The sequence below is a fragment of the Aulonocara stuartgranti genome, assembly GCF_965226115.1.
Source record: "Aulonocara stuartgranti genome assembly, chromosome: 18".
Classification (NCBI taxonomy): Eukaryota; Metazoa; Chordata; class Actinopteri; order Cichliformes; family Cichlidae; genus Aulonocara; species Aulonocara stuartgranti.
The window spans coordinates 18,290,390-18,302,676 of NC_138954.1; the positions used below are offsets into that span (position 1 = coordinate 18,290,390).

General features: G+C 43.4%; 1 protein-coding gene across 4 annotated transcripts in view; it reads left to right on the forward strand.

Moving 5' to 3' along the window:
• Positions 1-12,287, forward strand: part of LOC309693792 (zinc finger protein 521-like) — an 88,769-nt gene that overhangs the window by 7,599 nt on the left and 68,883 nt on the right. For 2 of the 4 annotated variants that reach the window (XM_082513338.1, XM_082513335.1), the window contains exons 2-3: positions 376-432; positions 7,193-7,393. Coding sequence is in view for 2 of the 4 variants with exons in the window: in XM_082513335.1 (XP_082369461.1) it covers positions 376-432; positions 7,193-7,393 (258 nt within the window). In the remaining 2 variants the exon portion in view is untranslated. The remainder of the gene's footprint in view (positions 1-375; positions 433-7,192; positions 7,394-12,287) is intronic. The other 2 variants (XM_082513339.1, XM_082513336.1) reach the window with 1 other exon arrangement.

The window sequence follows — 12,287 nt, forward strand, 5'->3', positions numbered from 1 at the left end:
ACGTAGCTAACCAGTGCACCGTGCAACCTTCTTACTAATATAGTCATCAAGGTATTTTTCACTTGGTCACTGTTGATGTTGGGAGTGTGTTTCATGGGAGACGTTCATAATTCATCACGTCATTACTCAGTCCAATATGTTATTTACGTGGGTGGCTGTTTGCCTCGTTGCCAAACCTCATACATATGAAAGGCTTGTGCGGATTGCCAAACCACAGGTTGAGCTTTGGAAAGCTGCTGAAATCTCCTGGAGTTTCCATATAGAAAATCTCAATAGTAAATAATAGAAAAGAAGGAAATCTCAATGTGTCTAACTTGTTTTTCGCTGTTAACTGTTTCTTTCCCTCTGTTTCTCCCCCTTCTCTTTTTCTGGCAGTAGAAGACAATGTGACAGAGGACCAGCACAGTCCTGGGCAGACTGCCATTCCAAGCGGTAATGCTCCATTTCATATTTCATCATTTTCGGCTGGAAAGTGGATCATGTGTCTCTGTGTGCGTTTGTGTGTGTGCGCCTATGTGTGTGCGTCTGTCTGTAAAATTTTTTGTTGGGATCAGAATGAAATAAAGTCTGTGCTTCCTGTTTCTGAGGTTTTCTTGCTGTAAACCGAATGGTTGCATGTGTTTTTTATAACTCAAGCGCTTTAGTGCATTTTCCGTGTTTGTGTGCACGCATGCAGGTGTGCCTATAGCTGTCCTTGTGTTTCTGTGTGTTCTTGCCTCTTTTTTTTTTTTTTACGCTCTTTGTTTCCAAACCCTCTGTATGATGTAGAATAGAGCTACGCAGATGAATGTGTCCTGTCTCCACGCGTGCCATTCACAGTGGCCCTCCAGGAACAGAGCGGTAATTCAGGTCAGGCTAGCAGAAAGCCCCCTATGAATGAAGCCTGCTCCTGATGCACCACACTGTATATTTTCATTTCATTTGTCTCTGGTAAAGGTTAAGTCTCAGGCGTGGTTATTTTAAACCCGATATGGATGGTTTTGCCCAGCAGGCTGGGGACCCTGGGTACTCCTAGGCTGCCACATTAGTCCAGCATTTACCCATAGCGTTCTGAGTGCCTCTGTGTAAAATACAGGAGCTGTATGCATTACTGCAGTAAATCCTGGCTTAACTCACTTGCTCACTAGTACTCAGTAACTGTTTTTGTCTGATGTCTTGTTTGTTAGCTGGTATCTTAAGGTAGATGTGAGGTTCCTGCACTGATTTAGAAAGAAGCAGTTTTTGCACATACACTTTTCTGCTATCTGTTTCCGACTGAGCTTTTCCTCTTCATCAGACTTACTATTAGACCCTTTTGCCACATATTTGTGTATGGCTAAACTAAATAGCCGGGCCAATACATCTTCTGCTGTGTTAATTTGTATTGATGGCTATTGGTGGGTGGTTCTTTGAAAAGAATCTGCCTCCTTTGCCCATCTAACCCCGGCTCAAGGGATGAAGGACTGGGCATAAGAGGCAGACTTGCCTCGGAGACCTCCTGTCATCCAGAGCCAAAGCAGAGCTAATGAGTGTGCCTGATTACAACGACCCCCTCAGACACACGACTCTCCCCTCTCCCCGTCTCTGCACCGCCTCTATCTCCAGAGCGAGGGGAGACAGCCGCCACATGATCGATGTCTGCCTGTGGAGAAATCAGGAGGGCGCACAAATTAATTTCTCACTTTCCTCATTTGACTTCGTTTGACTGATTTATTTTTTAACCTCCTCTCAGGATGCAGCTTGACGAATGGTCAATGAGGAAATAGTTGTTTGCAGCGATGAACTTTTAAGATACAGCGAGCTTTCGCTTTGCCTATCTGTCACCTGTCTGAGTTTTAAAATGCAGTAATTCTACATAATGCCCCAACAAGTCCTCATAAAATCAAACTGAAAAGCAGCAGAAAGAGCTTACCTGATTGTCATGCGTTTGCTGCTTTGACGGACAGGGCCACAATAGCCATTAGACTTCTGACAAGCTAAGGGCTTCACCAGACATGGTGTCAGGATCTGCCTCATAAGTAGACCCCCAGTTGCGCTCTTCTGTGACTCTGCAAGCATTCTGCAGACCCTGCATCCTGTTTCTTATTCATGTTTGATATGTAGCAAAGGCAAAGGAGAAATGCTAACAAAAGAGGCCCTCTAAAAGATAGACAGTATTATGCATAGTATAGAGGGGCAGGAACAGTGTGATATCTGAGATTTAATGAGGCAGTGTGCTTTTTTACCCAGAGAGTCTGGAGCAGGCTTAAGATCTGCAGCTTGGCTTTACCACTGCGCTGCCTGTGTGTAATTATAACCACATGCTCAGTGCTTTTTCTTCTCTTTTATATATACATCCCTTTCTTTTTTCTTTCTTTCTTTTTTTTTTTTGCTCTTGGCTATTACAGATTGAGGCTTTTTTCTTTCTTTGTTTCTTTTTTTTTTTTTAGAAGACTGTGTCAGCTCTGTCAAAGTGGAGTGGAGTGAGGCAAATAGAAGAGTTTCAGAGATCTGAAGGGGTGTCTGGGTGGCTAGGTGCTCTAGTGTGGAGTAGTGTTGCGTGTTGGTGCGGTGTCTGAGACTCTGGCTCTGGCTGAGGTTGAGGCTGCCCACAGATCAATGTACTGCAGGGCTCGCAACAGCAGGAAGAGGAAAAGGCTCTTTCACTACACCACTTCAGAAAATCATATTCTCTATTATTCATTTCCTTTGATGTTTTACTGCACTAATGGCATAGCAAGGCGCTCCGTGCAATATTATCACTGCCTGTGAGAGCGCAAGTGAGACGGCTGAACAAGAGAAAGAGCATTTGGTGTGTTCAAATGTTGTTTCTCATTCAGCTTCTTTGATTTCCATTCTTCTTTGTGTGCTCATATCTTTTTTTGGTGCAGAGATTTTAATGGCGGTTGATGCCATCTGTATACCTGTGATTCGATGTGCTGCTTGCTTCATGAGCTGCTCTCTGTTGTCTCCGTTGTTTGTTCTTGTCTCTCCTGTAATTGTTTGACACCTTTTCTCCCTTCCTTTGCTACTCTTATCTTCATCTCAGCGTGCATCATAAAATTTTCATAAAAATACTACATGTTTATTTGTAATTTATAACAAGGTGCCAAACACTTTCTGCCAGTGCGCCACTTTAAGCTCGTCTTTAGTGCTCTAAGAGAAATGGCTTTTGACAAACACCTCTGCTAATCGGTGTTCAAATTTAAAATGGATCAAATGACTGACTAATAATTAGACTTAATAATTAATAATTAGACTTAGACACACACACATGTAAATTCTTGACAATTATTAACAATCTGGCAAGTGTCAAGCTCACAGCCCTGTCGCCGCATCATATTCTTTAATGATGGCGAATCAGTGGATGTGACGGTTTAAGCGGAGAGCCCCGAGTCCCATCCTCACAGAGGAGGATATACTTGGAGGCACATGTGGCATTAGAATGTAGTGTGACCTATATATGGTAGGTTCTCGGCAAAAAAAAAAAAAAAAGAAAAGTTTCAGATTTTTAAATAATGAGGTGCCGGCAAGCGTGTGAAGGTTATTCAATCTTAATGTCCTCCTATTTCTGACAGCCTCCCTCACTCTGATAAAGAAGCGTGCCCACCTTTGATCAGGCCTGCCGACACGTGTCGAGAGAAGCTGCTTGCTGGTTGGAATAAATTCTTAATTCGAACTTGGGGGTGGTTTGTTGTAGGACGGGGTGCCATGGAGAGAGGGGAGGGGCGTGGGGTGGTGGAGTGGGGGCATCGTAAGATCAGGATCTTTGTAACATCATGGGGAAATGAGGAGATGGGTCCACTGGTAATGATGTTTTTGACACCCAAGTTCTTACGCTGCACAAAGGAGGCTCTGTCAGGCTAAACCCTGATGGAGCCTGTATCTACAGGCAAGTAAGAACATGGCCCTCAGTGGTTTCACACTTTTTTGTGCTCAGTATGTCTCAGATGCATTTGAGTCAAATTCAGATTAAAACCCTGACATCCGTTAAATTTTGTGCCTAGCATCCACAACTACTTTTTTGTCTTCTCTTTATTGTAGGCCCAAGTTTTTATGAATTTTTCTAGCTTAGGGTTAGATATTAAATCTCCAGTGTTAAGGTTCACGCAGAGACTTAAACTTTTTAGATTAAAATTCTATTAACAGGCTTGGCCAGACAGTTCACTTTATATTATTATTGTTTTTTATTATTATATTTTCTTCTATCCCTCTGTGCTCATGCCTCCCTCTCTCCCTGTGGTCAGTGTCTGCACCTGTCACAGTGTGTGGGCCAGACAGTGGGGGATGAGGCTACGCTTCCTTGCTAGGGACCACGGGTCCCTGGTGGGGCTAATGGAGCAGCGAAGAGAATATCAATTAAAAGGTTATAAATATTTAAAAGCAAAAAAATATTCAATAATATAAGGGTAGGGGGTCCAGGAGAGTCTTCAACTCACAAGATGAAAGTTGTGGCATGATAAATGTCACTAGGCACCATAAGAGATCATAAGTGTGCGCGTGATGGATGGATTTGGACCCGGACAGATATTACACGGCTCTAAAGACGTCAATCACCATTCAGATCCCCACATTTTATTAGTACAGTATTAATGTGCTTTTAGTACAATAAAGGTTTGAAATTTATCCTTAGAAATCATTTTGTTAGATCTTCATTATATCCCCCCTATGAATAATTTCTCAGTCGCAGCTATGATCATCTCCCTTTGAGCCGCCCTTATCAGAGTATGGATCAGCGGTCAGTGTAGCCTCTCTCTTGTCCTTACCTTCCACGCCGACGCTGTTAAGATGCTCATCGGAAATTAACAAGGGTGTTAATTCGAACCTTTGTTTTAAATTAACAAGGGCGTTGGGCCTGATGAAAAATTCTCAATATCTTACACATCTTCGCCCAATATTCCACAGCCATCCCGAGCATACTGGTATCGATCTGCTGTCCAGCCAGTAGAGGCTGGTAGAAGAGAATGTCCTGATCTGATGGATTACTGTATGAGGCCCAGAGGCACAGGAACCTCAGTATTGATGTGGCTCTTTAATCCCACGGTTGGACGTGACCTTGCCGTGTCTAAACCCCCACGCCCCCAGAGCGACTTTCCAAACCACCGCCCCCATCCCCTTCCCCCAAACATGTAACAGTTTACACTTCCAGTGCCGCATCGCTACAGCTCAGGTCGCTCACCTCAGCTGAGTGCAGTGACCCAGCTCGGATTCGCTGAAAGTTGGAGCAGAAAGTTGTTACCTAAAACAAGAGAAAGCAAGGGATTGGAAATCAAACTTACGAATGCATAACGCTGATCCTTTTCCCCGGTAATCATAAAAAAAATGTATTTTATTTGGTCGTTATTGTGGATCTATGAAATAATATGAGAATACCAGTGAAATTCATCCACGCTCTGCTCAGAGGAATGTATTTCTATTTCAGATTAGACATAAAATGCTTAAATGTAGCCATCAGTTGTTTTCCCTGACAGGACCATGCTGTAATATTAGAGAATTTAATGATTCATGAAGGCCTTTGGGAAAAAAAGAAAGTTTTAACCTCCTCCACAGGCACCCTGTAAAAAACACACACACATGAAGTGTTCATATTTCTGTGCATATTGTGAATTCTGTGCCTCTGTGTGCGGATGAATCATAACTCTATATTGTGTGGCTTTTGGCCTCAGTCAGAAGTGTTTCCCCCCAGAGCAAGAAAGGCCTGCATCTGTGAGGATTGGGTTGGGATTTTCATTTTCTTGAAACACCTTCTGTTCTGTTCTGCATGGTCCCACCGGGGACCACAGTGCTGATATTTTTAGAGGGCATGTTCCGAGAGCCTCAGTCGCCAAGAGGGAAGGACAATGGAGGGTGTGATGTTACATCAATACTTGGCGCAAGTGGGGGAAAGAAAAAACCCCTGGGTGGCCTTGATGAGTTCTCGACCGCCTTTCCTCAAGGAATTTCACAGTTTAAGAGCACCCTAACAGAAAGAGGACCTAAAATGGCCGCCCCAGTGCACACGCACCCAGCACCAGTACAGCCACACCTGCACGCTTTTGGTGCCACACACTCCTTGTCCTCAGGCTCTGTTAACTGTGTGCGGGGTGAAAAAAACAGGCTTACTCCTAACGTTCCCCTCCGGAGTTTCCAGACAAGCCGAGGAACACTTATTGGAGTGGGGCTTAAAATGGCTGCCAGTGAAGTGCAGAGGCTTTTCTTCCACCCCGCAAAAGCCTAACCAGGGTGGCATGATTGTTTGATTGTAAATATGGTGTTTTAATTAGAAGTATTGTGAAGTGTAAAGGTCGCAATGTGAGGAGAGACAGGGCTGCGGGCCATTCTGCCTATTAATAAGATACTATTCCAAGCTGCTTTGGCTTAACTACGTGTCAGAATGAAGATATGCGTGGTACGCTGCGAGTGAGCGATGCGAGGTTTGATTTGCTGTCGGAACGCTTTAGTATCACGTGAAGAACTTCAGATTAGAGTGGTAATTTGAAAGATGGTTCCTCCTGATTCAGGGTAGTAAGTTGCCCACCCCTGGCACTGCTGCAGCACAAAGCCAACGAGAGACAAAACTGCAGATGGATTGAAGAATATTGATGTGCGCGACCCGCAGCTGCCTGCGAGCAAAGCTGAATAATTTAGGGAAGTGTGTCGTGACGACAGCCCAACACACACCAATCTCAGTTTTTGTGTGTCTTCCTGCGCTATGCTACATACATCCACAGTTCTGGTCTAAATGTCTGAGTAATATGGCAAGGTCTTTCTCCTCTGATAGATGCTGACTGATGCAATTCAGCACTCGCTGGCAGAATTTCATATTTCTTTGGTCCAGCCAAAACTGCAATCCAGGATTTATTAACTACACATATTCCCATCAGTCTAGTTTCATATACTGAAGTTTTGCTTGGGTGAAGCAGGGCAAACACAACGTAAAACCATTTCTAATAACAGAGGGTGCGTGCTTGTGTGTTTGTATGTGTGTGTCGGATTTGTGTGTGCGAGCGTCGTACCGCCTTCTCCGCCTGTATATCTCTCGCCCGCACCTGCCCAACAGTTCTGTTATGGCATGAGTGGTTGAGTTACAGAGGCCCAAATTGAACCTGCATTTTTATTACAGTTTTTATTATTGTTTTTATTAAATCCAGAGTCTAGAAATCCATTTTATTGTCACCCAGAGGAAGCCGTAGTACCTCGCTGTGTGGGTCACCCCTCTGACTATGTGGTGCTGTCATTTCCTGTGGCTCGGCAGATCCAGAGTGCGCCCTCGAGAGGGCGGCGGAGGATGGTGAGACCGGGCATCTAAGGAAGAGGCTGCTCTCTCCAGAGGAAGGAGAGGAGGGAGAGGAGGAGGACGAGGAGCCCGCGCTGCACAGCTGCGACAGCTGCCGGCAGGTGTTCGAGTCGCTGAGCGATCTCACCGAACACAAGATTAATCAATGCCAGCTGACAGGTAAACAACGTTCAGCCCACCGAGCCTCCCCTCCACTCTGCCACTCAGCTCTTCTCCCACTCTCACTCTATGCTTTCATCTGAGAATATGCCACACTATGTGTGTTAGTACACTGCACCAAGGGGAGCACAACACCAGACTACCAGTTTCTTTGGTAGATATCCAGCAGCACAGGCCTCCACACACATAGCGCATTAGTTATATTGTGGTGTACGTTAATATCATCAGAGACGACATCTAAACAGGCCCATTAAAATAGATAGCAGTATATGTATTTATAGTATGAGCCTCGTGTCCTTACATGTGTCAGTGCAAGGTTTTATACGGCACCATACTAATTCGAAACGTTTCAATAACACCGAGTATTAGTAACATGGAGCTAGTAGGTCCCACAGTAACCAGACCACCAACTGGAGATGGATCTTTGCTCCAGGAAAGTCCCTCAGCTGCTCCCAGTGCGAGCTAGCTGCAGTAGTAATACCTTGTGGGATTGAAAGAGAAGGATGCCATTGGCAGACTGTGTCATTGACCTGTTGATGGATGAATAGGACTATAAATACCCTGACAAGGTGGCAGACAGAACTAATGATGTGAACTGAAGGTTTCCATGTGCTTCTCCTGGACTTGCTGTCCTCCTTTACATGCCCTGACAGGCCCGTATTGAGAAACACCATCTGATACTCATTTCATAGTGTTTGGGCACATGTCTCGTCTCTTTCTACTGTCAAAAATAAAGTGAACTAAAATGTCCTATTTCTGTTTCAGATGTAGTACAGACGCTATTGTTTGTCATTCAACAGAAAAGCCCAGAGATGTTTACGATTGAGTTGCATTCAGTCTTTAAGTATGATGACTAGCCTGTTTCATTTGGGCTCAAAGTCCAATAAAGTCATGTAGTGCATGGTGTGTAAAAATGCCAGTCATAATTCTTTAATGACAGTCATTGCATGTGTTATCATGAGGATTTTTCTCTTTAATATGTTTAATATTTCTCACTGAACCCAGTAATCGACTCTTTTATTGATGCCCCAGGGATGGTAAATGGACACAAGAGGAGAAATTGCAAGCAAGAAAGTTTATGGCTTAAAGATACACTCGATAATTGAAGTGGAATAGATAGCACATTGAATTTTAAAAAGAAAATGAATGTATGTATAATGTATATATATAAATGAATGTATATAAAACATAAGACAGAAAAAAAAACTCAACTGCACTAGCAACATAAAAAGTAAGCTGGTAAGTAAGCATTTGCAGGAAACAACAACCTCAACCAATTAGAGATGTCGCTGTTTTCAGTTTTGTAGGGTAGTTCTTTTCCGTGACATTGCAAATAAGATGGGTTTCATGCAGACCTGTGGTTCCTACAAAAACACATACTGTTGTTTCACAGTGTTGTAGCTCTTGGTAAGTCTACATTACAACACCATGGCTCATAATCAAAACCCCTGCTTCTAGAACATCACTGTTGCGCTCCATTAGAGGTAGTCCTTTAAGCCTTGTGGTTATGTGCTCTAAGTTCAATGTCACAGCTTACTTGATCCATTTCAAATTTAAAGTCTTGGAGCACCTCAGTGCACAGAAACCCTTCCTAACAAGGCTTTTATTGTGAAACTTTGAAAGAAAGAAAGTGTCGTATAAACATCATATTGTAACCTTAGGTTGTTGTTTTTTTTTTTAACACAACTTTTTTTGTTGGGTCACTCAGCAGCAGGATGTTATTACTGACTAGCTGACAGACACAGTTGTCGGGGTCATGCGCCTCTCTGACTGTAAGGAATCTTCCCCAGGTGGTAGAAACAGTATTTACGTGTGTTATGCCCCCTCTTAGAATGTTTCAGCTAGCACTTTTGTGTATGCCCAGCAATAGTCTCTTTTCTGTTTACATTCAAGCACAGTTTGATTTCATATTTTGCAACCGTCAGCAAACCACAAATTATAGGTTAGATATCCCATGAGTTTTACAAAGATTTTCCATTAACTGTGAGACAGCCTCAAGTCTTGTGTTTTTGTGTACTCAATATGTAAAAATGCCTTCTGTTACCCTCCTGTCTGTGTTAATTTGAGCAGAAACGCATACATGTGCATTGCACAATTGATTTTATGCCCTGCTATGTGTTTAAATTCAGAAGAAGCGACACTCAATCAGCTAAAGGTTTGAAAACTGACTGCACTCTTCACTTCTGCATTACTGTCATCCAACAAAAAAAATGACTGGTCTTAAGGAAAGAAAGTGCAGAGTCTCCTGTCACTCTTTTTTTTCTTCAATCTGACACCCAATTCAATCAAGTCGTTGCAGATGTGTGGACAGTCTTTGTTTGGGGACAATTTGAGGAATGCAGAAAGAAAAGAAAAAAACCCCACAAAGGATTTTATTTAATTAAAGTTCTTCCTATACTTATACTGTTGCACAACACTGAGAAAACAATAATGTTATAAAGTTGTGTTTCTGATTCAGGGACAGGTCTTTAATGTTCAGCAGCATTTTCAGTATGTGGTCATGACTGACTCAGCCATATTTTTTTTCTATAATTAAGCCTGTCTTTTAAAAATGTCAATCTTATGGACAAATAACTCTTAATTGCTCAATGATGAAAAAAAAAAAACACAGTTTGGATAAGAGCCCCTGTGGAAGCCAAACAAAAGATTCTAATTGCCATTAGGGTATTGTGATTGTGCAGAAACACTCTATTAGTATTCAAACACAGTGGGAGAAAAGAAACTTCTAGATGGCATACTAAGTACTTTGAATGTGTGTGTGTATGTCTGTGAGTATGTGTTTGTGCATTCTCTGGAATATGGGATATGAGATTTCCTATGTGGCATTATGTAGACATCCATGACCAATTAATCTGCCTTACATCAAGTCTCTACTCACAGATGGATCCTTTATTAGAGCCGTTTTCTAATCAACCACCAGCACCTGCTAAACTCTCCATTTTTACGATTTCAAATATTTTATTTTTGGTTAACAAATTGCAAAAGCTTGACTGGAACCAATCCATGTATGAAGATTTGCATGCTGACACAACTCTGCATTTTTTCCCCTCCCATCAAAACATATACAGTGAGTTTCCTAAGACAGACAGCCCATATACAGTCAGTAAGCTTAAAAAATACATATTATAAAAGTAGTCGGATAAGGCAAGTGAAATAAAGTCTAAACAGATTCTAACTGTGTGTCGACCACACCCGATGGACAGAGAGAAAGAAAAAGATGTTACATGTCACTGCGATCAATGGCGGCCATTGTCTCTCCCCATCTGGCAGAGGTATAACACCTTCCCATGCACTTAAGCTGTGGCCACTGCAGTGCGCTAAGGGAGCACATGGGTATGGATTGCCTCGTGTCCCCGATGCGATCGGTGCTATTGATCGCACTAATGCTGGACTGCAGAGGAAGGCGAGCGCCTGAGAAAGAGAGCAAGGGAGAAGAAGGGAGATGTGGAGAGTGAAAGAGAGGGAGAGAGAGTGCTGCAGGAATGTGTCCCCAGGGAGCCCGTCTTGGGCTGGGGCAGGGCTTCAGGAATGCTCCCCAGGAGATCCCAGTGAAGGCTAGGGCAGGGCTGGAAGAATGCTCCTCTAGAGAGTTGAGAGTGGAGGCTGGCTGGGGCAGGGCTAGAAGAATGTTCCCCCAGAGCACCCCTCTAACTCTGGGGCAGAAGTAGAGAGGCTCTGAGGGGGGAGACCCCCCACCCCCCCACCCCACCCCTCGGCTCCAGAATGGCTGCGGATCAGGTTTCCGTGTGGGGATCAGCATCCTGCCGACATGGCTTTAGGCTACCCTGGGGAAGAGACAGGAGGCTGGAGGCATAGCTATTCCATAGGACTTTCCAAAAACACTTCACAAATGCTTTGTCTCACTATCACGCTGCATTGTCTGCGCACACTTATATTGTTACCTATCCTTAATGGAGAAAGAGAAACAGTGTGTGTGTAGTTTGACTTTTGTTCTCAGTTGGCACAAGAGATGTTCATATGCCAGGTATGAGATTGCAGTGGTAGGCAAGGAAACATGCCTTCAGGCCTACTCGCCAAAGAAATACCTTGCTTCTCATCTCATTTCAGCTTGTGTTTACTAGCCCACACTGTAAATAAAAATAACACCTCTAGCTCAGAGTTTAATTCAAAAGATTGCATTTTCACACAGCCTTACTCGGTCAATTCTTCAATTCCGCGTCTCTGAAGGTATTTGAATAGCCTAGTGCACACATGGGCTGGCAGCCTAGTGGCCGTTCTTTCATTATGGGTCCAGCTCCCTTGAGCAACACCTTTTCTTGTGTCCTTCACTAGAGGAGGGGCATGTCTGCTCCCCCCAGAGAGATCTGTGCCCTGCTATTTTAACCCTCTGTGAGATGACCTTTTTAATAAGTGTCTTTCTCTGCTTTCCTGCCGGCCACTGTGCGAGCAAACAGAGCATGTCTTCTGCTTCCCTCAGATAAAGGAATCAATCAGAGTGGGTGCAACAGAGAAAGAGAGAGAGATAACTGGGCCATATATGGATTTATATTATGTAGATTTCCCCTTTTCCTCATCCCTGTAGACACTGCAAAATGCACTCAGCTTCAATAAAACACATTTCAGATTTATGAGAAAAATACAAATGAAACACTAATACTCACTGAAAAACAATAACATTTCCTCACAATGCAGAACATGCTAATATGATAGAAACTCTTTCTCTGTTTGCAATGGGCACCATTTCTTTTTTAAACCTGCTGATCAATGTCCCCCCCTTCTATTCCCAAGCACAACATGTTTGCTTGAAGTGTTTGAATTCATTTACATCAAGCCTTTGGGTCAGCAGCATGGAAACATTCAGTAATACCCTCAACTATGAACAGACTCCTGGCAGTCCGTGCTTTATACTAACTGTTTCCAACAGGCTCCTATT